This window comes from Oncorhynchus gorbuscha, linkage group LG04 (genome assembly GCF_021184085.1).
Source record: "Oncorhynchus gorbuscha isolate QuinsamMale2020 ecotype Even-year linkage group LG04, OgorEven_v1.0, whole genome shotgun sequence".
Lineage (NCBI taxonomy): Eukaryota > Metazoa > Chordata > Actinopteri > Salmoniformes > Salmonidae > Oncorhynchus > Oncorhynchus gorbuscha.
In genome coordinates, this window is record NC_060176.1 from 58,636,442 (window position 1) to 58,656,778 (window position 20,337).

The 20,337-nt window shown below is 44.4% G+C and overlaps 1 protein-coding gene across 4 annotated transcripts in view; it reads right to left on the reverse strand.

Moving 5' to 3' along the window:
• Positions 1–12,481: 12,481 nt before the first annotated feature.
• Positions 12,482–20,337, reverse strand: part of LOC124034362 (angiopoietin-related protein 2-like) — a 29,688-nt gene continuing 21,832 nt past the window's right edge. For all 4 annotated transcript variants that reach the window (XM_046347466.1, XM_046347464.1, XM_046347463.1 and 1 more), the window contains exons 4-6: positions 15,330–15,523; positions 14,002–14,272; positions 12,482–13,829 (exon numbers count right to left, since the gene is read on the reverse strand). In XM_046347466.1, coding sequence (XP_046203422.1) covers positions 13,630–13,829; positions 14,002–14,272; positions 15,330–15,523 — 665 coding nt within the window. In that variant the 3' untranslated portion in view covers positions 12,482–13,629. The remainder of the gene's footprint in view (positions 13,830–14,001; positions 14,273–15,329; positions 15,524–20,337) is intronic.

Genomic DNA, 20,337 nt, shown 5'->3' on the forward strand with positions numbered 1-20,337 from the left:
CCCATTCTATTCGTTTCCCTCTGCTGGTCTTATTAGGTTCTTTCCCTCTTTCTATCCCTCTCTCTCCCCCTCCCTCTCTCACTCTCTCGCTCTCTCTTCTCTCTATCGTTCCGTTCCTGCTCCCAGCTGTTCCTATTCCCCTAATCATCATTTAGTCTTCCCACACCTGTTCCCGATCCTTTTCCCTGATTAGAGTCCCTATTTCACTCCTTGTTTCCCGTACCTGCCCTGTCGGATCCTCATTTATAATTCACCGTGCTGTGTCAATGTTTTGCCCTGTCGTGTCGTGTTTCCCTCAGATGCTGCGTGGTGAGCAGGTGTCTGAGTCTGCTAGGTTCAAGTGCCTTCCCGAGGCAACCTGCAGTTCTCGATCAAGTCTCCAGTCTGTTCTTGTCTTTACGTGTAGTATTATGCTTTTTGTTTTGTAAAGTTTATTCTGGATTAAATACTCTGTTTTCGCCAAGTCGCTTTTGGGTCCTCATTCACCTGCATGACAGAAGGATCCGACCGAGGAATGGACCCAGCGACTACAGACGCTCGTTACACTGCCGTCGAGATCCAAGGAGCCATGCTCGGCAGACACGAGCAGGAATTGTCTGCTGCTCGCCATGCCGTGGAGAACCTGGCCGCTCAGGTTTCCGACCTCTCTGGACAGTTCCAGAGTCTTCGTCTCGTGCCACCTGTTACTTCCTGGCCTGCCGAGCCTCCAGAACCTAGGGTTAATAACCCACCTTGCTACTCCGGGCAGCCCACTGAGTGCCGCTCCTTTCTCACCCAGTGTGAGATTGTGTTCTCTCTCCAACCCCACACATACTCTAGAGAGAGAGCTCGGGTTGCTTACGTCATTTCACTCCTTACTGGCCGGGCCCGAGAGTGGGGCACAGCTATCTGGGAGGCAAGGGCTGATTGTTCTAACAATTACCAGAACTTTAAAGAGGAGATGATTCGGGTTTTTGACCGTTCAGTTTTTGGTGGGGAGGCTTCTAGGGTCCTGGCTTCCCTATGCCAAGGTGATCGATCCATAACGGATTACTCTATAGAGTTTCGTACTCTTGCTGCCTCTAGTGACTGGAACGAGCCGGCGCTGCTCGCTCGTTTTCTGGAGGGACTCCACACAGTGGTCAAAGATGAGATTCTCTCTCGGGAGGTTCCTTCCTGTGTGGACTCTTTGATTGCTCTCGCCATCCGCATAGAACGACGGGTAGATCTTCGTCACCAGGCTCGTGGAAGAGAGCTCGCATCAACGGTGTTTCCCTGCTCCGCATCGCAACCATCTCCCTCCTCTGGCTCTGAGACTGAGCCCATGCAGCTGGGAGGGATTCGCATCTCGACTAAGGAGAGGGAACGGAGGATCACCAACCGCCTGTGCCTCTATTGCGGATTTGATGGACATTTTGTTAATTCATGTCCAGTAAGAGGCCAGAGCCCATCAGTAAGCGGAGGGCTACTGGTGAGCGCTACTACTCAGGTCTCTTCATCTAGATCTTGTACTACTATGTCGATCCATCTACGCTGGACCGGTTCGGGTGCTACATGCAGTGCCTTGATTGACTCTGGGGCTGAGGGTTGTTTCATGGACGAAGCATGGGTTCGAAACATAACATTCCTTTCAGACAGTTAGACAAGCCTACGCCCATGTTTGCCTTAGATGGTAGTCATCTTCCCAGTATCAAATTTGAGACACTACCTTTAACTCTCACAGTATCTGGTAACCACAGTGAGACTATTTCTTTTTGATTTTTCATTCACCTTTCACACCTGTTGTTTTGGGTCATCCCTGGCTAGTATGTCATAATCCTTCTATTAATTGGTCTTGTAATTCTATCCTATCCTGGAACGTATCTTGTCATGTGAAGTGCTTAATGTCTGCCATCCCTCCCATTTCTTCTGTCCCCACTTCTCAGGAGGAATTTGGCGATTTGACAGGAGTGCCGGAGGAATATCATGATCTGCGCACGGTCTTCAGTCGGTCCCGAGCCAACTCCCTTCCTCCTCACCGGTCGTATGATTGTAGTATTGATCTCCTTCCGGGGACCACTCCTCCTCGGGGTAGACTATACTCTCTGTCGGCTCCCGAACGTAAGGCTCTCGAGGATTATTTATCTGTGTCTCTTGACGCCGGTACCATAGTGCCTTCTTCCTCTCCGGCCGGGGCGGCGTTCTTTTTGTTAAGAAGAAGGACGGTACTCTGCGCCCCTGCGTGGATTATCGAGGGCTGAATGACATAACGGTTAAGAATCGTTATCCGCTTCCCCTTATGTCATCAGCCTTCGAGATTCTGCAGGGAGCCAGGTGCTTTACTAAGTTGGACCTTCGTAACGCTTACCATCTCGTGCGCATCAGAGAGGGGGACGAGTGGAAAACGGCGTTTAACACTCCGTTAGGGCATTTTGAGTACCGGGTTCTGCCGTTTGGTCTCGCCAATGCGCCAGCTGTTTTTCAGGCATTAGTTAATGATGTTCTGAGAGACATGCTGAACATCTTTGTTTTTGTCTATCTTGACGATATCCTGATTTTTTCACCGTCACTCGAGATTCATGTTCAGCACGTTCGACGTGTTCTACAGCGCCTTTTAGAGAATTGTCTCTACGTAAAGGCTGAGAAGTGTTCTTTTCATGTCTCCTCCGTTACTTTTCTCGGTTCCGTTATTTCCGCTGAAGGCATTCAGATGGATTCCGCTAAGGTCCAAGCTGTCAGTGATTGGCCCGTTCCAAGGTCACGTGTCGAGTTGCAGCGCTTTTTAGGTTTCGCTAATTTCTATCGGCGTTTCATTCGTAATTTCGGTCAAGTTGCTGCCCCTCTCACAGCTCTTACTTCTGTCAAGACGTGTTTTAAGTGGTCCGGTTCCGCCCAGGGAGCTTTTGATCTTCTAAAAGAACGTTTTACGTCCGCTCCTATCCTCGTTACTCCTGACGTCACTAGACAATTCATTGTCGAGGTTGACGCTTCAGAGGTAGGCGTGGGAGCCATTCTATCCCAGCGCTTCCAGTCTGACGATAAGGTTCATCCTTGCGCTTATTTTTCTCATCGCCTGTCGCCATCTGAGCGCAACTATGATGTGGGTAACCGTGAACTGCTCGCCATCCGCTTAGCCCTAGGCGAATGGCGACAGTGGTTGGAGGGGGCGACCGTTCCTTTTGTCGTTTGGACAGACCATAAGAACCTTGAGTACATCCGTTCTGCCAAACGACTTAATGCCCGTCAAGCTCGTTGGGCGTTGTTTTTCGCTCGTTTCGAGTTTGTGATTTCTTACCGTCCGGGTAGCAAGAACACCAAGCCTGATGCCTTATCCCGTCTGTTTAGTTCTTCTGTGGCTTCTACTGATCCCGAGGGGATTCTTCCTTATGGGCGTGTTGTCGGGTTGACAGTCTGGGGAATTGAAAGACAGGTTAAGCAAGCACTCACGCACACTGCGTCGCCGCGCGCTTGTCCTAGTAACCTCCTTTTCGTTCCTGTTTCCACTCGTCTGGCTGTTCTTCAGTGGGCTCACTCTGCCAAGTTAGCTGGTCATCCCGGTGTTCGAGGCACTCTTGCGTCTATTCGCCAGCGATTTTGGTGGCCGACTCAGGAGCGTGACACGCGCCGTTTCGTGGCTGCTTGTTCGGACTGCGCGCAGACTAAGTCGGGTAACTCTCCTTCTGCCGGTCGTCTCAGACCGCTCCCATTCCTTCTCGACCATGGTCTCACATCGCCCTAGACTTCATTACCGGTCTGCCTTTGTCTGCGGGGAAGACTGTGATTCTTACGGTTGTCGATAGGTTCTCTAAGGCGGCACATTTCATTCCCCTCGCTAAACTTCCTTCCGCTAAGGAGACGGCACAAATCATTATCGAGAATGTGTTCAGAATTCATGGCCTCCCGTTAGACGCCGTTTCAGACAGAGGCCCGCAATTCACGTCACAATTTTGGAGGGAGTTCTGTCGTTTGATTGGTGCGTCCGTCAGTCTCTCTTCCGGGTTTCATCCCCAGTCTAACGGTCAAGCAGAGAGGGCCAATCAGACGATTGGTCGCATACTACGCAGCCTTTCTTTCAGAAACCCTGCGTCTTGGGCAGAACAGCTCCCCTGGGCAGAATACGCTCACAACTTGCTTCCTTCGTCTGCTACCGGGTTATCTCCGTTTCAGAGTAGTCTGGGTTACCAGCCTCCTCTATTCTCTTCCCAGCTTGCCGAGTCCAGCGTTCCCTCCGCTCAAGCGTTTGTCCAACGTTGTGAGCGCACCTGGAGGAGGGTGAGGTCTGCACTTTGCCGCTACAGGGCACAGACTGTGAGAGCCGCCAATAAACGCAGGATTAAGAGTCCTAGGTATTGTTGCGGCCAGAGAGTGTGGCTTTCCACTCGCAACCTTCCTCTTACGACAGCTTCTCGTAAGTTGACTCCGCGGTTCATTGGTCCGTTCCGTGTCTCCCAGGTCGTCAATCCTGTCGCTGTGCGACTGCTTCTTCCGCGACATCTTCGTCGCGTCCATCCTGTCTTCCATGTCTCCTGTGTTAAGCCCTTTCTTCGCACCCCGTTCGTCTTCCCTCCCCCCTCCCGTCCTTGTCGAGAGCTCACCTATTTACAAGGTACATAAGATCATGGACATGCGTTCTCGGGGACGGGGTCACCAATACTTAGTGGATTGGGAGGGTTACGGTCCTGAGGAGAGGAGTTGGGTTCCGTCTCGGGACGTGCTGGACCGTTCACTCATTGATGATTTCCTCCGTTGCCGCCAGGATTCCTCCTCGAGTGCGCCAGGAGGCGCTCGGTGAGTGGGGGTACTGTCATGTTTTGTCATTTATTATCATGTCTTGTCCCTGTGCTTCCCATTCTATTCGTTTCCCTCTGCTGGTCTTATTAGGTTCTTTCCCTCTTTCTATCCCTCTCTCCCCCTCCCTCTCTCACTCTCTCGCTCTCTCTTCTCTCTATCGTTCCGTTCCTGCTCCCAGCTGTTCCTATTCCCCTAATCATCATTTAGTCTTCCCACACCTGTTCCCGATCCTTTTCCCTGATTAGAGTCCCTATTTCACTCCTTGTTTCCCGTACCTGCCCTGTCGGATCCTCATTTATAATTCACCGTGCTGTGTCAATGTTTTGCCCTGTCGTGTCGTGTTTCCCTCAGATGCTGCGTGGTGAGCAGGTGTCTGAGTCTGCTAGGTTCAAGTGCCTTCCCGAGGCAACCTGCAGTTCTCGATCAAGTCTCCAGTCTGTTCTTGTCTTTACGTGTAGTATTATGCTTTTTGTTTTGTAAAGTTTATTCTGGATTAAATACTCTGTTTTCGCCAAGTCGCTTTTGGGTCCTCATTCACCTGCATGACAGTATTTAGTCAGCCACCAATTGTGCAAGTTCTCCACAATTAAAAAGATGAGAGAGGCCTGTAATTTTCATCATAGGTACACTTCAACTATGACAGACAAAATGAGAAAGAAAATCCAGAAAATCACATTGTAGGATTTTTAATGAATCTTTTTGCAAATTATGGTGGAAAATAAGTATTTGGTCAACAACAAAAGTTTATCTCAATACTTTGTTATATACCCTTTGTTGGCAATGACAGAGGTCAAACGTTTTCTGTAAGTCTTCACAAGGTTTTCACAAACTGTTGCTGGTATTTTGGCCCATTCCTCCATGCAGATCTCCTCTAGAGCAGTGATGTTTTGGGGCTGCTGCTGGGCAACACGGGATTTTCTATGGGGATGAGATCTGGAGACTGGCTAGGCCACTCCAGGACCTTGAAATGCTTCTTACGAAGCCACTCCTTCGTTGCCTGGGCGGTGTGTTTGGGATCATTGTCATGCTGAAAGACCCAGCCACATTTCAACTTCAATGCCCTTGCTGATGGAAGGAGGTTTTCACTCAAAAATCTCACGATACATGGCCCCATTCATTCTTTCCTTTAGACGGATCAGTCGTCCTGGTCCCTTTGCAGAAAAACAGCCCCAAAGCATGATGTTTCCACCCCCATGCTTCACAGTAAGTATGGTGTTCTTTGGATGCAACTCAGCATTCTTTGTCCTCCAAACACGACGAGTTGAGTTTTTACCAAAAAGTTATATTTTGGTTTCATCTGACCATATGACATTCTCCCAATCTTCTTCTGGATCATCCAAATGCTCTCTAGCAAACTTCAGACGGGCCTGGACATGTACTGGCTTAAGCAGGGGGACACGTCTGGCACTGCAGGATTTGAGTCCCTGGCGGCGTAGTGTGTTACTGATGGTAGGCTTTTTTACTTTGGTCCCAGCTCTCTGCAGGTCATTCACTAGGTCCCCCTGTGTGGCTCTGGGATTTTTGCTCACCGTTCTTGTGATCATTTTGACCCCACAGGGTGAGATCTTGCGTGGAGCCCCAGATCGAGGGAGATTATCAGTGGTCTTGTATGTCTTCCATTTCCTAATAATTGCTCCCACTGTTGATTTCTTCAAACCAAGCTGCTTACCTATTGCAGATTCAGTCTTCCCAGCCTGGTGCAGGTCTACAATTTTGTTTCTGGTGTCCTTTGACAGCTCTTTGATCTTGGCCATAGTGGAGTTTGGAGTGTGACTGTTTGAGGTTGTGGACAGGTGTCTTTTATACTGATAACAAGTTCAAACAGGTGCCATTAGTACAGGTATCGAGTGGAGGACAGAGGAGCCTCTTAAAGAAGAAGTTACCGGTCTGTGAGAGCCAGAAATCTTGCTTGTTTGTAGGTGACCAAATACTTATTTTCCACCATAATTTGCATATAAATTCATTAAAAATCCTACAATGTGATTTTCTGGATTTTTTTTCTCATTTTGTCTGTCATAGATGAAGTGTACCTATGATGAAAATTACAGGCCTCTCTCATCTTTTTAAGTGGGAGAACTTGCACAATTGGTGGCTGACTAAATACTTTTTTGCCCCACTTTAAAGATGGAGCGAGTGAAAGAGAGAGAGGAGGGTGCTATAACAAAGTTAGATGATATACTACTGCTGGCAGATTTGAGCAGTGCATAGAGTCAAATGCCTTTAGAACTATATTACATTGTCCTGTGGTTCCACTCCTTATCTTTACTACATGCACACTGCCCTACAGAGAATCATGCACTGACACACACCTGCTACATAGCCGTTAGGCCCGAAGCCACAAAGACTAACTGCAGGGATCCATCTTATTAATTCCCTGCCACAGCCTTTGATGTATGAGGTATTAAGATGTGTTGGAACCTTGACTGCCCTCAATGAGTCTGCACAGCAATACGAGTCGATCAGCCCAGCCGTCAGAGGAGGCATTTGAACTGATTCTCTCAGCGTTTCTCTGCTCAGAATATGTATGCGTGCGGATTCAACACTGCTTTGTCTGGTGGGGAGGAGGAGGAGGTGGGGTTCGGGGCTCTGTCAGCCACATTGACTGGGCTTTTCCATTGTGGTGGTTCATTAGACATACACGGCAGGGACAGCTCACTGGCAGTCAGGCTACACTCACACTCATGTTCATGATTGATACATCTACATGTACCTTGCTCCTTAGATTTACAGATCCATAAATGGAACTTTGTTACATATGATTTCTCTCCACGAGACACAAGGATGTGAGGATGAACAGACCTGCAGTGACCTGAGCATATGAGCTTGTGCTAACGGTTGAGGAAAGTTAATGTACAGTATTTAGTTCTGAGAGCCACTCTGGTAGATTCTTGGCTGAGTATGTTGGTTGGTTCTTCACCAGGCTGGCTAGGACTGACTGTGGCTGTTCAACTCTGTGTGAATGAGCAGCTGATTGAGAGCCAGCCCACTGTCAGAGAAGCTTTCCACTCCACCTTGGACGAAGCACAGATCCCTTTCATTCTGAACATCCAACTTCCCTTTGTGGAAATTCTGTTCTGATGGATTTGAAATGATGAGGAGGAATGAAAATTCCAAAGGGAAAACATTTTAGTTGATGACTGCTAAACCATACAGGAACTTCTCACAAAGAAAAGCCACACAGGAGGATCACACAGTTTATTCTCAGTGGCTGCAATCAAGGAAACCCGAATGGAATCTGGGTCATTCTACCAATTAGGTGCCCTTTGAGAAGTTTTACCTGGTAAAAAGAAAAATGTATTTCATGTATTTCATATTTCATGTGCTCATAAAGAGCACATGTTCAACTTAATAAAATAACACGTGTTCCCATCTAAAGAGGTTAAATAAAGAAATGACTATAGTAAGTGCATGTAAAGTAAAAGGGTTGACCCTAACAGCGTTGACGATTTCTTCTTAAATCAGCCATAAATCCCCCTGTGACAGGGGGAATTGATGCTTGTTTTATTGAATTAACGGGCACTTCATTCATTACAACAGGCTTTTAAAATTCAATGTTGGTGCACAGGTTAGTTCAAATATCAAAGGGATGCCATAAGGCACTCTTTTCGTGGAATGACCCATCTCTGTTGATAAATTACTACTGAAATGTGTGTCTGAATTTGAGTCATCGTGAGATGTGCTTAACTTATTTTTCTTTCATAATTAATATAATGTGTTAGCATTCCTGAAGCTAATGTTAGTCATGTCTGTGAGAAATGATCAAAAGAGAATTCCCTAAAATTCCTTAATGATTGTCTGGAGGACACTGAGGGGAGAAGGCCAGGAATTCATAAAGCTTCACAAGTGAGTCATCTTTCATAAGTTTCAGATGGATTATTTGCCTATAAAACCAAATGATATGTCTTTGCCTACTTTATTCTGTATGGCTCTAGAGCTTACTTGAGACTTTACTTCAGTTATTTTTTAAGTGTATGGTTATAGATATGGCTCAGTTTGAGCAGACTGTCTTTCTTTTTCCCAGGTTTATTCAACTCCAGCAGAGGGAGTGACCATTTAGACAGTGAATACAGCACAGGGGAATGGCTTTTCCACTTTTCCTAAATGCCTATAATCTAAATGTGTATTTGAATTCGACAGAAATGGAGACTCAAAAGTGGCGGAAAAATGTATGTGACTTACATTGCTTTATGTGTTTGGCTCCTCTCATAACAACATGAGGAGAATCTGGTGCAGCATGCATGGTTTACTGTCTCATTCATTTCCTGTGAGCACGCAGCTGATCCAAAACCAATTTTCTATTGGAATAAGGTATCAAATCTGCAAATTTGAGAGCCAGTTCAGTGACACTAACTCCTGAATCCTAATCTTTTTTCATGGTCTTCTAACCAGGAAAAAAAAGCACAGTTGCTCCCTCTTTCTGTAGCATCCATTAGCATGCTATCTGGCAGTGCTAAAGCCTTTTAGATTATTTTATGATTCAAAATGGAATCTACAATAGGGGAAACAGGGCCACTGTCTGCCCCACGGCTGTTGTTATTGTTTTTGTTTTGTTGACGAAGCAGAGATGAGGAGCGTTGCACATCGTGGGGGGAAAAGTGCTATTCTATTGCGCATGCAATGATATCTGAGGGGGGAAAACATTGTTACAAACATGACTAACATTAGCTTTGCAGTAACTTATTTGTTATCATTATATTGCAAACTGGCGTGGCAGTTTCACCGATAAGGATTCTTAACTTTAAAACTAGAATCCTTATTTGGTGACACTGTCATGTCCGTTTACGATATTACATTTTTACATTTTAGCAGACACCTTTATCCAGAGCAATTAGGGGTGCTTTGCTCATGTCAACAGATGTTTCATCTAGTGGGCTCGGGGATTTGATCCAGCGACCTTTCGCTTACTGGCCCAACGCGCTTAAACGTTAGGCTACCTGCCGCCCTATTACAAGCAGTGAAAATAGTTTTTATTTTTTTGTTACGGTGATGCAGGACGCTCCTCTCCGTTTCATCAGAAAAACAAATGCGGACTTGATCTTTAAAGAGCTGTTCCAAATAAACACGCTCAACAAGCTTTTGTTTCAGACAGGTCTCATTGGTTAACGAATGGTTCTTTTTTTGATACATTTAATCCAGTGGTTGCAAAAGGACGTTCAGATGAAAAACATCTGATGGAACCAGATTCATTGCAGTGTTGACATGCTTTTCCTTTCTCTACAGACAGGAAATATCCATCTACAAAGTTTGTTATAGCATTTCAATTTCTTAATGCATTAAATGTCCTCTGTCATACCGTCTTAAAGCTGCAATATGTCACTTTTTGGGAAACCTGACCAAATGTTCATGAAAATGAGAGGTATAGATCTGTCATTCCCATGGGAAGCAAATCTAAGAAGCAGTACATATGTTGCATGTGCACTACTTCTATGCTTTCCATTCTTAAGTTTAGTTTTAACATCTTTTCCATTCAGTTTTGTACACCAGCATCAAACAGCTGAAAATACAATGATTCTCTATGCTTGTTTTATTACATAAAATTAGCTGAACTATTAGAATTTTAGCAACCAGGAAATGGCGGTGCATGTTTTGCACATTACACCATTAATGGGGAATAATTTCAGACTGCAATAGTGCTGTGAGGGGAAGGGACAATGGCATGCCAGAGGTTTTACAGGCTGTCATGTTTCATTCATCATCCCATGGTCCACTGGCCGTGTGGGTGATAAATGCTATATCAAAGACATTGTCTCTATCTCCCCAATCACACGTTGTACACAGGAGAGCAGAGCTGCTCGTGACATCTTCATCGCAGACTGCCTGTAATTATCCTAATCTCCATGGCTCCTGTGGACCCATGGCTTGGGCTCTCAGACTTACAATCTCTCTCTCTCTCTCTCTCTCTCTCTCTCTCTCTCTCTCTCTCTCTCTCTCTCTCTCTCTCTCTCTCTCTCTCTCTCTCTCTCTCTCTCTCTCTCTCTCTCTCTCTCTCTCTCTCTCTCTCTGTATGTATATGTATGGCCTATAATACTAGATCCAAGACACGTGAACATATACAAGGTAATACAACAGAATATACATTTACAGTTGTGTCTGTACATACAGAAAAACTCTCAAAGAAGCTGCACATTGTTTATTGCAACTGTATAGTGATACATGTTAGCTTTGTTACGTTATATTACAAATATATTTTATGTACAGACAAAATGTGTCAGCTCAATTTACACCAACAATTAATTTATACAGTACATACATTGCTTGGTTGCTTTGTTGAAAGCAAATGAATACCTGGCCTTACATTTGAGGTTTCATGTCATAAAGTAATATTGAAAAATGACTGCTGCAGGGAACCATTATATTTTATAGAATATCACTCTACCATCTAGACTTACAGTGATTTCATACCCCTTGACTTTTTCCACATTTTGTTAAGTTACAGCCTTATTCTAAATAGTTTAAATGTTTTGTGTTCCTCATCAATCTACACACAATACCCCATAATGACAAAGCAAAAACAGTTTATTTGAATTTTTGCAAATGTATTTAAAAAACAAACAGAAATACCTTATTTACGTAAGTATTCAAAACCTTTGCTATGAGACTCGAAATTGAGCTCAGGTACATCCTGTTCCCATTGATCAAACAAAGAGATGTTTCTACAACTTGATTGGAGTCCACCTGTAGTAAATTCAATTGATTGGACATGATTTGGAAAGGCACACATCTGTCTATATAAGTTCCCACAGTTGACAATGCATGTCAGAGCAAAAACCAAGCAATGAGGTCGAAGGAATTGTCCGTAGAGCTCTGAGACAGGATTGTGTCGAGGCACAGGTCTGCCCAAACTGAGCAATCAGGGGACAAGGGCCTTGGTCAGGGAGGTGACCAACAAACCGATGGTCATTCTGACAGAGTTCCAGAGTTCCTCTGTGAAGATGGGAGAACCTTCCAGAAGGACAACCATCTCTGCAGCACTCCACCAATCAGGCTTTTATGGTAGAGTGGCCAGACGGAAGCCACTCCTCAGTAAAAGGCACGAGCGCTGCTTGGAGTTTGCCAAAAAGCACCTAAAGGACTTCGCTCATAAGAAACAAGATTCTCTGGTCTGATGAAACCAAGATTGAACTCTTTGGCCTCAATGCCAAGCGTCATGTCTGGAGGAAACCTGACACCACCCCTACAGTAAAGCATGGTGGTGGCATGCTGTGGGGATGTTTTTCAGCGGAAGGGACTGGGAGACTAGTCAGGATCGAGGGAAAGATGAATGGAGCAAAGTACAGAGAGATCTTTGATGAAAACCTGCTCCAGAGCGCTCAAGACCTCAGACTGGGGCGAAGGTTCACCTTCCAACAGGACAATGACCCTAAGCACACAGCTAAGACAAGGCAGGAGTGGCTTCGGGACAAGTCTCTGTATGTCCTTGAGTGGCCCAGCCAGAGCCTGGACTTGAACCTGATCGAACATTTCTGGAGAGACCTGAAAATAGCTGTGCAGTGACGCTCCCCATCCAACCATGACAGAGCTTGAGAGGATCTGCAGAGAAGAATGGGAGAAACTCCCCAAATACAGGTGTTCCAAGCTTGTAGCATCATACCAAAGAAGACAAAAGGCTGTAATCGCTGCCAAAGGGGCTTCAACAAAGTACTGAGTAAAGGGTCTGAATACTTTTGTAAATGTGATATTTCATTTTTTACATTTTTTAAAATAAATGTGCAAAACTTTCTTAAAAACCTGTTTTTGTTTTGTCATTATGGGGCTTTGTGTGTAGATTGCTGAGGGGGGGGGGACTATTTAATTACTTTTAGAATAAGTCTGTAAGGTAACAAAATGTGGAAAAAGTCAAGGGGTTTGAATATTTTCCCAGTGCACTGTATGTTTAAGTTAGTTGTCATGATTCCCTGTACCTTGCACTCTACCACACCAGCTGTATGTTCATTGGAATGATCTAAATCATAGTTACTTTGAGTTTGTAAGCCAGATATCAGGTCATAACTGTTGACAGTACTAGTGCTGTAGAGCAGACTCTTGTATCTATTCCGCCTTTTACATAAGTGATAGACATTAGATTGTGTACGTTGACTAAGATTATGGCTAACATATTAAGAGTACCTATCTATACCATGGTTTAAGAAATGTGATTATTGTTTCCTATAAATTACTCACCTGAAGAGCTTGATTTAAACACCATAAGGTTAGTCACTGGATATAATGTCCTGCGTCATCTTCATTCTCATAAAATTATGTTCTGTACTATAAAACATACGGACTACAATATAAGATTGCTATTCCAAGCTACTTAGTGTGAGCACTGTGAACTGACATACGCTCCTGTTTTCTCCCATTTTTTAAAACCTTTTTATTTTACTAGGCAAGTCAGTTAAGAACAAATTCTTATTTTCAATGACGACCTAGGAACAGTGGGTTAACTGCCTGTTCAGGGGGAGAATGACAGATTTGTACCTTGTCAGCTCGGGGATTTGAACTTTCAACCTTCCGGTTACTAGTCCAACGCTCTAACCACTAGGCTACCCTGGCACCCCATATGAATCACACCATACCATCAGTTCTAAGGCAGTAGTACACTTCGCTCAAAAGTTAGGTAAACAGACACATTTGAACTAAATTTAAAGGAAGAGAAGCAAGCATACAGCCACACCGTTACATGTGTTTGTCTGTGGAGAAACAGGATGCACCCTGCTTCTCCTTTATTGCTCCACCAAGAGTCCTGCCTGAGGCTTAGATATTGCACTTTCTATGTCATCATCGTCTTGATCTGGCTGTGTGAGATGCCTTTATTTCAGAGTTCAAGAGCTGTTTGAATTGAGGTTTTTGTGGAGAGGAAGTCGTTTTGAAAAGGGGCTACTTGGTCTTGTTTATGGATATTTAATGAAAGGTGTTTGGGTTCGGTCGTATCATCATAGATACTTTCTTCAGGGAGTAGGCACCTCCTCTGAATTCAGCCCAGTAGACTCCATCTTGGTAGCGACTGCGGTAGTGTCCTCCTCTGTACCATACTCCGTTGAGGTTAGAATGGGCACATGCATTGTACCACCAGCCTCCCTTCTGGTAGTGGGCACAGTTACCTGGGTTGAAGCAAATATTAGTTGGACAACATTGTAAAATCTCAACAAAAATGAGTGGGCTTACATTTGTGGGCTTACAGTATGGACTAGGCTAATTAACTGAGTCAGAACTCAACACTAGAAAAGTTATCTCGTGTTTCTGTTTCAACGTGACTGAGTGAGCATGTGCTACCTGTATATGCATCATGGTCTCTGTCCAGCGTAGTGAACTGTTTGCCATTGTGCCAGGTGAGGGAGTCTCCGGCGTTGCCATGGTACCGGCCCACCCTAAGCTTGTAGAAGTCTGCCTCAGGCTCCAGCCTGAAGCTGGCGTACTCTGCAAACACCTTCCTCCCAGACCAGTCTTCCAGAGTCACCAGCAGCTTGTAGTTCCTCTGGTTGGTCAGCCAGTAGATGTTCTCCAGGCCCAGCCAATACTCTCCATCAATGTTCCCAAAGCCTTGCTATGAGGGGCAAAGGGAGAATACATACAACACAGTCAACATGATGGGCTTTACACAAGTAAAGGTCTGGGGGGTAATTCAGAGCCTTTTCTCTAGTCGGTGCCTGGAAAGTACTGAGATAAACAGTCCCTCTAGATGCTCTGACAGTAAGTGGTCAGAACTTCACTGTCTTGCAATTATAAAAAATGATTTAATGGCCTGTAGGATCTACAAGATGTGTGCAGGTCTGGACTGTTCTGCCTCAGTTCCGTGCCAGGACAGGTCACTGGATATGATGTGTTTTACATTACATTGCACATGCTTTGAATCATGGGAAGATCTGGCTATTGTACACATTTAATTCCCATGTGTTTTAATGTGTATCGTAAAGGTCTTGGAAAGTTCTCTGGCAAGGATTTAAACAAGATTCTTGCAAATTGTCTGTCTGCCCTATGATGTTTGCACTCAAATAGTTTTGCCTTGTTGCAGTGCTTTAGATCCTTACACTAACCAGACCCTTTTCACCTCATTCCCCACTGGCAATATTCATCCCTTAGTATTTCATGCTGTCCTCATGACTGCCTGTGTAATGTTGTGTAACTACCTGAATTCAGAAATGTATTTTTCCTCAAACCATTGCTATGATGTAAATATTAATAATTTTCACGGACCATGAATCATTTTTCAGTGGGCAATATTTTTATTGTGGCATTGATTTCCAGTATGGCAGCTATTCATCCACACGTTTCTCATTAAGCCTGTATGCGTCCTGTGTGGACTAATTTCACAAAGACCCAACTCCTGTTGACGGATGGTATGAGTCATCGGCCAGTGGTGTGACTGACAGGTGCAGAACCCTGTAGGTACAGGCAGTGCAAGGGACCATTCTCCTCAAACCTCAACAATGACTTAGTTTATTTATTAGTTCAGATCTTTTTAACGTCAGACACACCAGACATAAGTCACCTGTTTCACTTCGAACTACTGCCAATGTTCAGCATACAGACACAGTTCTACATAGAACCTGCCTCCCCTTTATACTAAAAGAGTTTGCCTTAGTGTGGGGCTGTTTACATACCTTGTAAGTCTCCCAGTTCCTGAAGAAGTTGACTGATCCGTCCAGCCTCCTCTGGATGACGGTCCAGCCACCAGGGTCGTGTCTCTGGTCACACCACACCTGCATTAGTTTGTTGGCGTTCTCTGGCTTCACCAGGTACATGCCACTGGCCGTGTGGCCATCCTCAAGGGCCTGAAGGCAGTCCTTCCATGGCCCTGCATGGTACAGGAAATGAGACAGACACAGTGGTTAGACAGAAAGCCTGGTGGAGTCAGTGGAGTCAGTGGAGGTTGTCAAATAATATGAGTCATTTTCATATTCATAATTAACCCTTGTGTGGTGTTCATGTTTTTGTTATTCACCCAATGTTTGCGGATCTGGACCCACAACATTATTGGGTTTTTAAAACAATACAGCCATACCAATTTTTGTAAAAATACTGAACACTTCATAGTTATATGTTGACTGATATAAATTACAAGGAATATAGACAGCATACATGATTAATATTAGCCATTTACCTCTGCTAGATCACATTGACCAATAAAAGGGCTATTCGTTTTTTTAAATAAAAAGTGATTTATGTAAACAAAAATCAGTTATAATCAAGACATGGGTGCAAAAAAAATAATGTTTATCTTGAACAAATATAAATTAAACAAGGTTTTCATCACTATTGATGTTTATTGCTTTGAACTGAACTAATTGGAAGGACTCATTTTACATACAGTATTTTATGGAAATTATAAATGAGCCCCATTGAACACAAATTAAGGCTGGTCTACACACCACATGAGGGACAGAGTTTTACTGTGTGTGTGTTGCTAATGTATTTATTGCATTTGATGCATGTGTACTGTGTCTTCCTGTCCTTCTTGGGTCCACACACATCACAACGTTTCTTCTTGTTGCTACCGGTTGCAATCTAGAATGATAAAAACATTTACTCGCATATATAGTTACAGCAGGCCAAGGTAGGAGAGTCAGACACACACACATGCAATGACATCACTAACACTTACCTCCGGTATTGGAGTTGTTGGTTCTGTGGGTCAGACGGATGGTGCACCAGCATCCTCCTCATGATGGCTGCAGAAGCTGGGGTCCTTGGGACATGTTGCCTATTCTGGATTTGAGGTCTTACCAATGCCTTGCCCAGCTACTCGAGAAAGTGTCATCTCCTCTGGAGCTTCCCTCTGTTCCAATCTGGGTTCAAGGCCATCAAGATGACAAACGGGTTGTACACCGAGATGTCCAAGATGTTGAAGAATATCTTAAGGTTCTTCTTTTCAGCTGTAACCAGTCACCAGCTTGTCTAAATTGTCCTCCCCTCATTTTGTGGCATTGTAATGCATTATGATTTCTGTTTTCTGATGTTCCTGGCCACAGATTCTGCCATCCCAATGCAGCGTACTCATGAGCTCCAAATGTTTGTCTTTCTTTGGCACATAGGACACTAGGGACGTGTAGGCCGTGAACACAAATGTAGAGGAATTAATAGGCCTGTTCTGTGTATTCAACAGCTGAGTTGGGAGCTCTGGCTTGTTTTTTCGTACTGTTCCTACCATTGTCAGCTTCATCTTGGGGAGCTCCTGTCCCAACTTGTGCAAAGTAAAACAGTTTTTCCTATGATGTTGTGGCCACGGAGTCCCTGTGTCATGTCCAGGACAACCCACATCCCTTGGTTCTTATCAGGGGCTCCTCCATCTGGCTTCCCCATATACACTTGCAAGTTCCACGCATAGGATGAAGCAGCATCACAGGGGGCCCAGATCTTGATTCCATATTTTGTATGTTTAGACGGTATGTACTGCCTGAAGGGGCAGTGTCCCCTAAATGGTATAAGCTGCTTATCAACAGTAACGTTGGGCCCAGGGTTGTGAAACAGGAGAAGGCGGTCCACCCACTTGTCCCACACGGACCTGATTGCAGCTAGCTGGTCTCTCTGCTGCCGAGCTGGTCTGGTGTCTCGGTTATCGAAGCGAATAATCATGGAAATAATGTTGAAGTTTTTCAGAGACGTTGTTGCACGGAAGAGTTCTCTGCCAGTTTCTGCATACCACAGGGATTCTGTGGATTCCCCATTGGATCTGAAAACACCAGCAAGGATAAGAACCCCAAAGTATGCATGTAAATGAGTTTGGTCCATCTCCTTTCATCGCTCTCCAAAAACACGCCTCCCCGCCAAATTAGTGCAGTCCAGAATGAGTTCTTGGATGGTGTCTGGGATGAACAGTTTAAAAGAAGACTTTATGTCCTGCACATGAGTAACCGCCATCGGCCCTGGGTGCATCCTTATCACATTGACAGCTATGCGGGGTGGCTCATTCCTTGGGCATATTTCTCCTCCTGCAGGCTTCTGATGAGCTGGTTGCTGACAGGCTGGTTGCTGACAGAGACATGATCCTCATATTCTGAAAATTCTTCACCTTCCAAAGTGGAAGATGCTATTTCCACACTAGCTTCTCTCTCTACAAAAATATTTCTAAGTTCCTCTGATCAGAGATTATTTTTTCCATACTGATTGATTGTGGTAAGGAGCCACACAAGCAAAGCTATTTATTTGTTGAGTCCCTCCCCCAATTTGCACCTGGCTGGGGTAGAGTGTGGGGGAAAATATAGATTTTTATTTTTTATTTTTTACAATATATCGAAATAATGTATTGTAATAACATTGCGTAGGTTCCCACAAGACATTGTGTAGTTTCACACACTACAAAGGGTAAAGAGTGTGAGAAAAGCAGGAGACAGGCAGGGAGACAGACAGGTTCTTGGTGCTGTGTTGAAACAGCAGGCCCAGGGAGGAGGAAGACAGAGTGAAGGCACACAGCAAAACTTTTTGTTAAATTTGTACTTGTTTTCACCTACACACACACCTTTCTATACTTTTTAATTAACCTCGGGTCCAGTGGACCCAAACACCACATACTGTATGTAATATACATGTGTAGGGGGTGCACAGTGTGCACTCAATGAACATGTGTTATTTTACATGTTCTTCACAGAACATGAGCCAAGGTCAATGAGTCTCAGGTTGAAAAAATTATTCATTTGATAATTTCTCTTTAGTAAACATTGAAAATGGGTCCCACAGACCTGAATACCACACAAGGGTAAATGCAACTTTCTTATTGTGTGACCATCACAGTACTGGAGATAGATGCTATACAGCCTAATTGAAAAGACCACAGCATCATGTTACTGCTGCTACTCCCATTTTACAGTAGCTTTCAGATTTAAGGCCAGGATTGACTTTGGTTGCTGCTCTCACAAGTGAAATTACTACAGGCTGTGCAGCCAAGAGCAACATTGGCATATGGCTATAGGGAGGCCTGATCGCTGAATGATGCAACATTAGCAGATACTGTAGATCAGCAGGCACTCTAAAGGTCCCTTGTTGATGAATGATATCATGGGCATTGGGCTGTAGAAAACACTATTTTGTTGAAGTAGAGTTGGAAAGTCTCTTAATATTTAATCACTGTCTTTCTAAACCCATATTAAACCCTTGGATGTTTCTTATGTTGTTATTGTCAATGGGTGTTTTTGACCTACCCCAGTGGAGGTAAAACCACATCCTCTACAATACTGACTCAGAGAGCAGTTGTGCTGTCATGCAGATCGGAGACTTTCCATGTGATTGATAGTGTTTTCATAAAGCGTGTTCTCTCAGCAGTGGGCTTTAGCTTGGCCATTCTCTGGTAATCTAATCTCAGATATCAGCCATTAAAACTCTACTGAGACAATGCCCTCCTTCATCTGGAAAGGCCTGTGTATTTGTGGACACACAATGTGCCATACAGCTGTCTGTCCACATTTCATCACAATATTGTTTTGAACATTTGTATTAGGACTGATGCCCAACTGAGCGTTCTACTCAATGCAGTCTTTTTTTAACCTTTATTTAGCTAGGCAAGTCAGTTAAGAACAAATTCTTATTTAGAATGACGGCCTACCCCGGCCAAACCCGGATGACGCTGGGCCAATTGTGCTCCGCCCTATGGGACTCCCAATCACGGCCGGATGTGATACAGCCTGGATTCGAACCAGGGACTGTAATGACACCTCTTGCATTGAGATGCAGTGCCTTAGACCGCTGCACCACTCAGAGCCCTAGTGAGTTTTAATGGGTGTCTTAATGGGTGCTGATGAAGATTTTGTCTAAAGTGCATTACTGTGACTTGGAAACGCGATGACATTTCAAAAGGAGGGAAATATAATTAGTAGGACAAGCTTTTGTTGTCATTGTGATGTCTCCAAATTGACTAGCTAGCTAAGATTGGGGGGAGAGCACTGACATTTTAGCTAACGTTAGCATTGCTATCTACAGTTGAAGTCTGAAGTTTACATACACCTTAGCCAAATACATTTAAACTCAGTTTTTCACGATTCCTGACATTTAATCTTAGTAAAAATCCCCTATCTAAGGTCAGTTAGGATCACCACTTTATTTTAAGAATGGGACATTTCAGAATAATAGAGAGTGATTTATTTCAGCTTTAATTTCTTTCATCACATTCCCAGTGGGTCAGAAGTTTACATACGCTCAATTAGTATTTGGTAGCATTGCCTTTAAATTGTTTAACTTTGGTCAAACGTTTCAGGTAGCCTTCCACAAGCTTCCCAATATAAGTTGGGTGAATTTTGGCCAATTCCTCCTGACAGGGCTGGTGTAACTGAGTCAGGTTTGTAGGCCTTATTCAGTTCTGACTACAAATTTTCTACTGGATTGAGGTCAGGGCTTTGTGATGGCCACTCCCAATACCTTGACTTTGTTATCCTTAAGCCATTTTGCCACAACTTTGGAAGTATGCTTGGGGTCATTGTCCATTTGGAAGACCCATTTGCGACCAAGCTTTAACTTCCTGACTGATGTCTTGAGATGTTGCTTCAATATATCCACATAAAGTTCTGTCCTCATGATGCCATCTATTTTGTGAAGTGCACCAGTCCTTCCTGCAGCAAAGCACCCCTACAACATGATGCTGCCACCCCCATGCTTCACAGTTGGGATGGTGTTCTTCGGCTT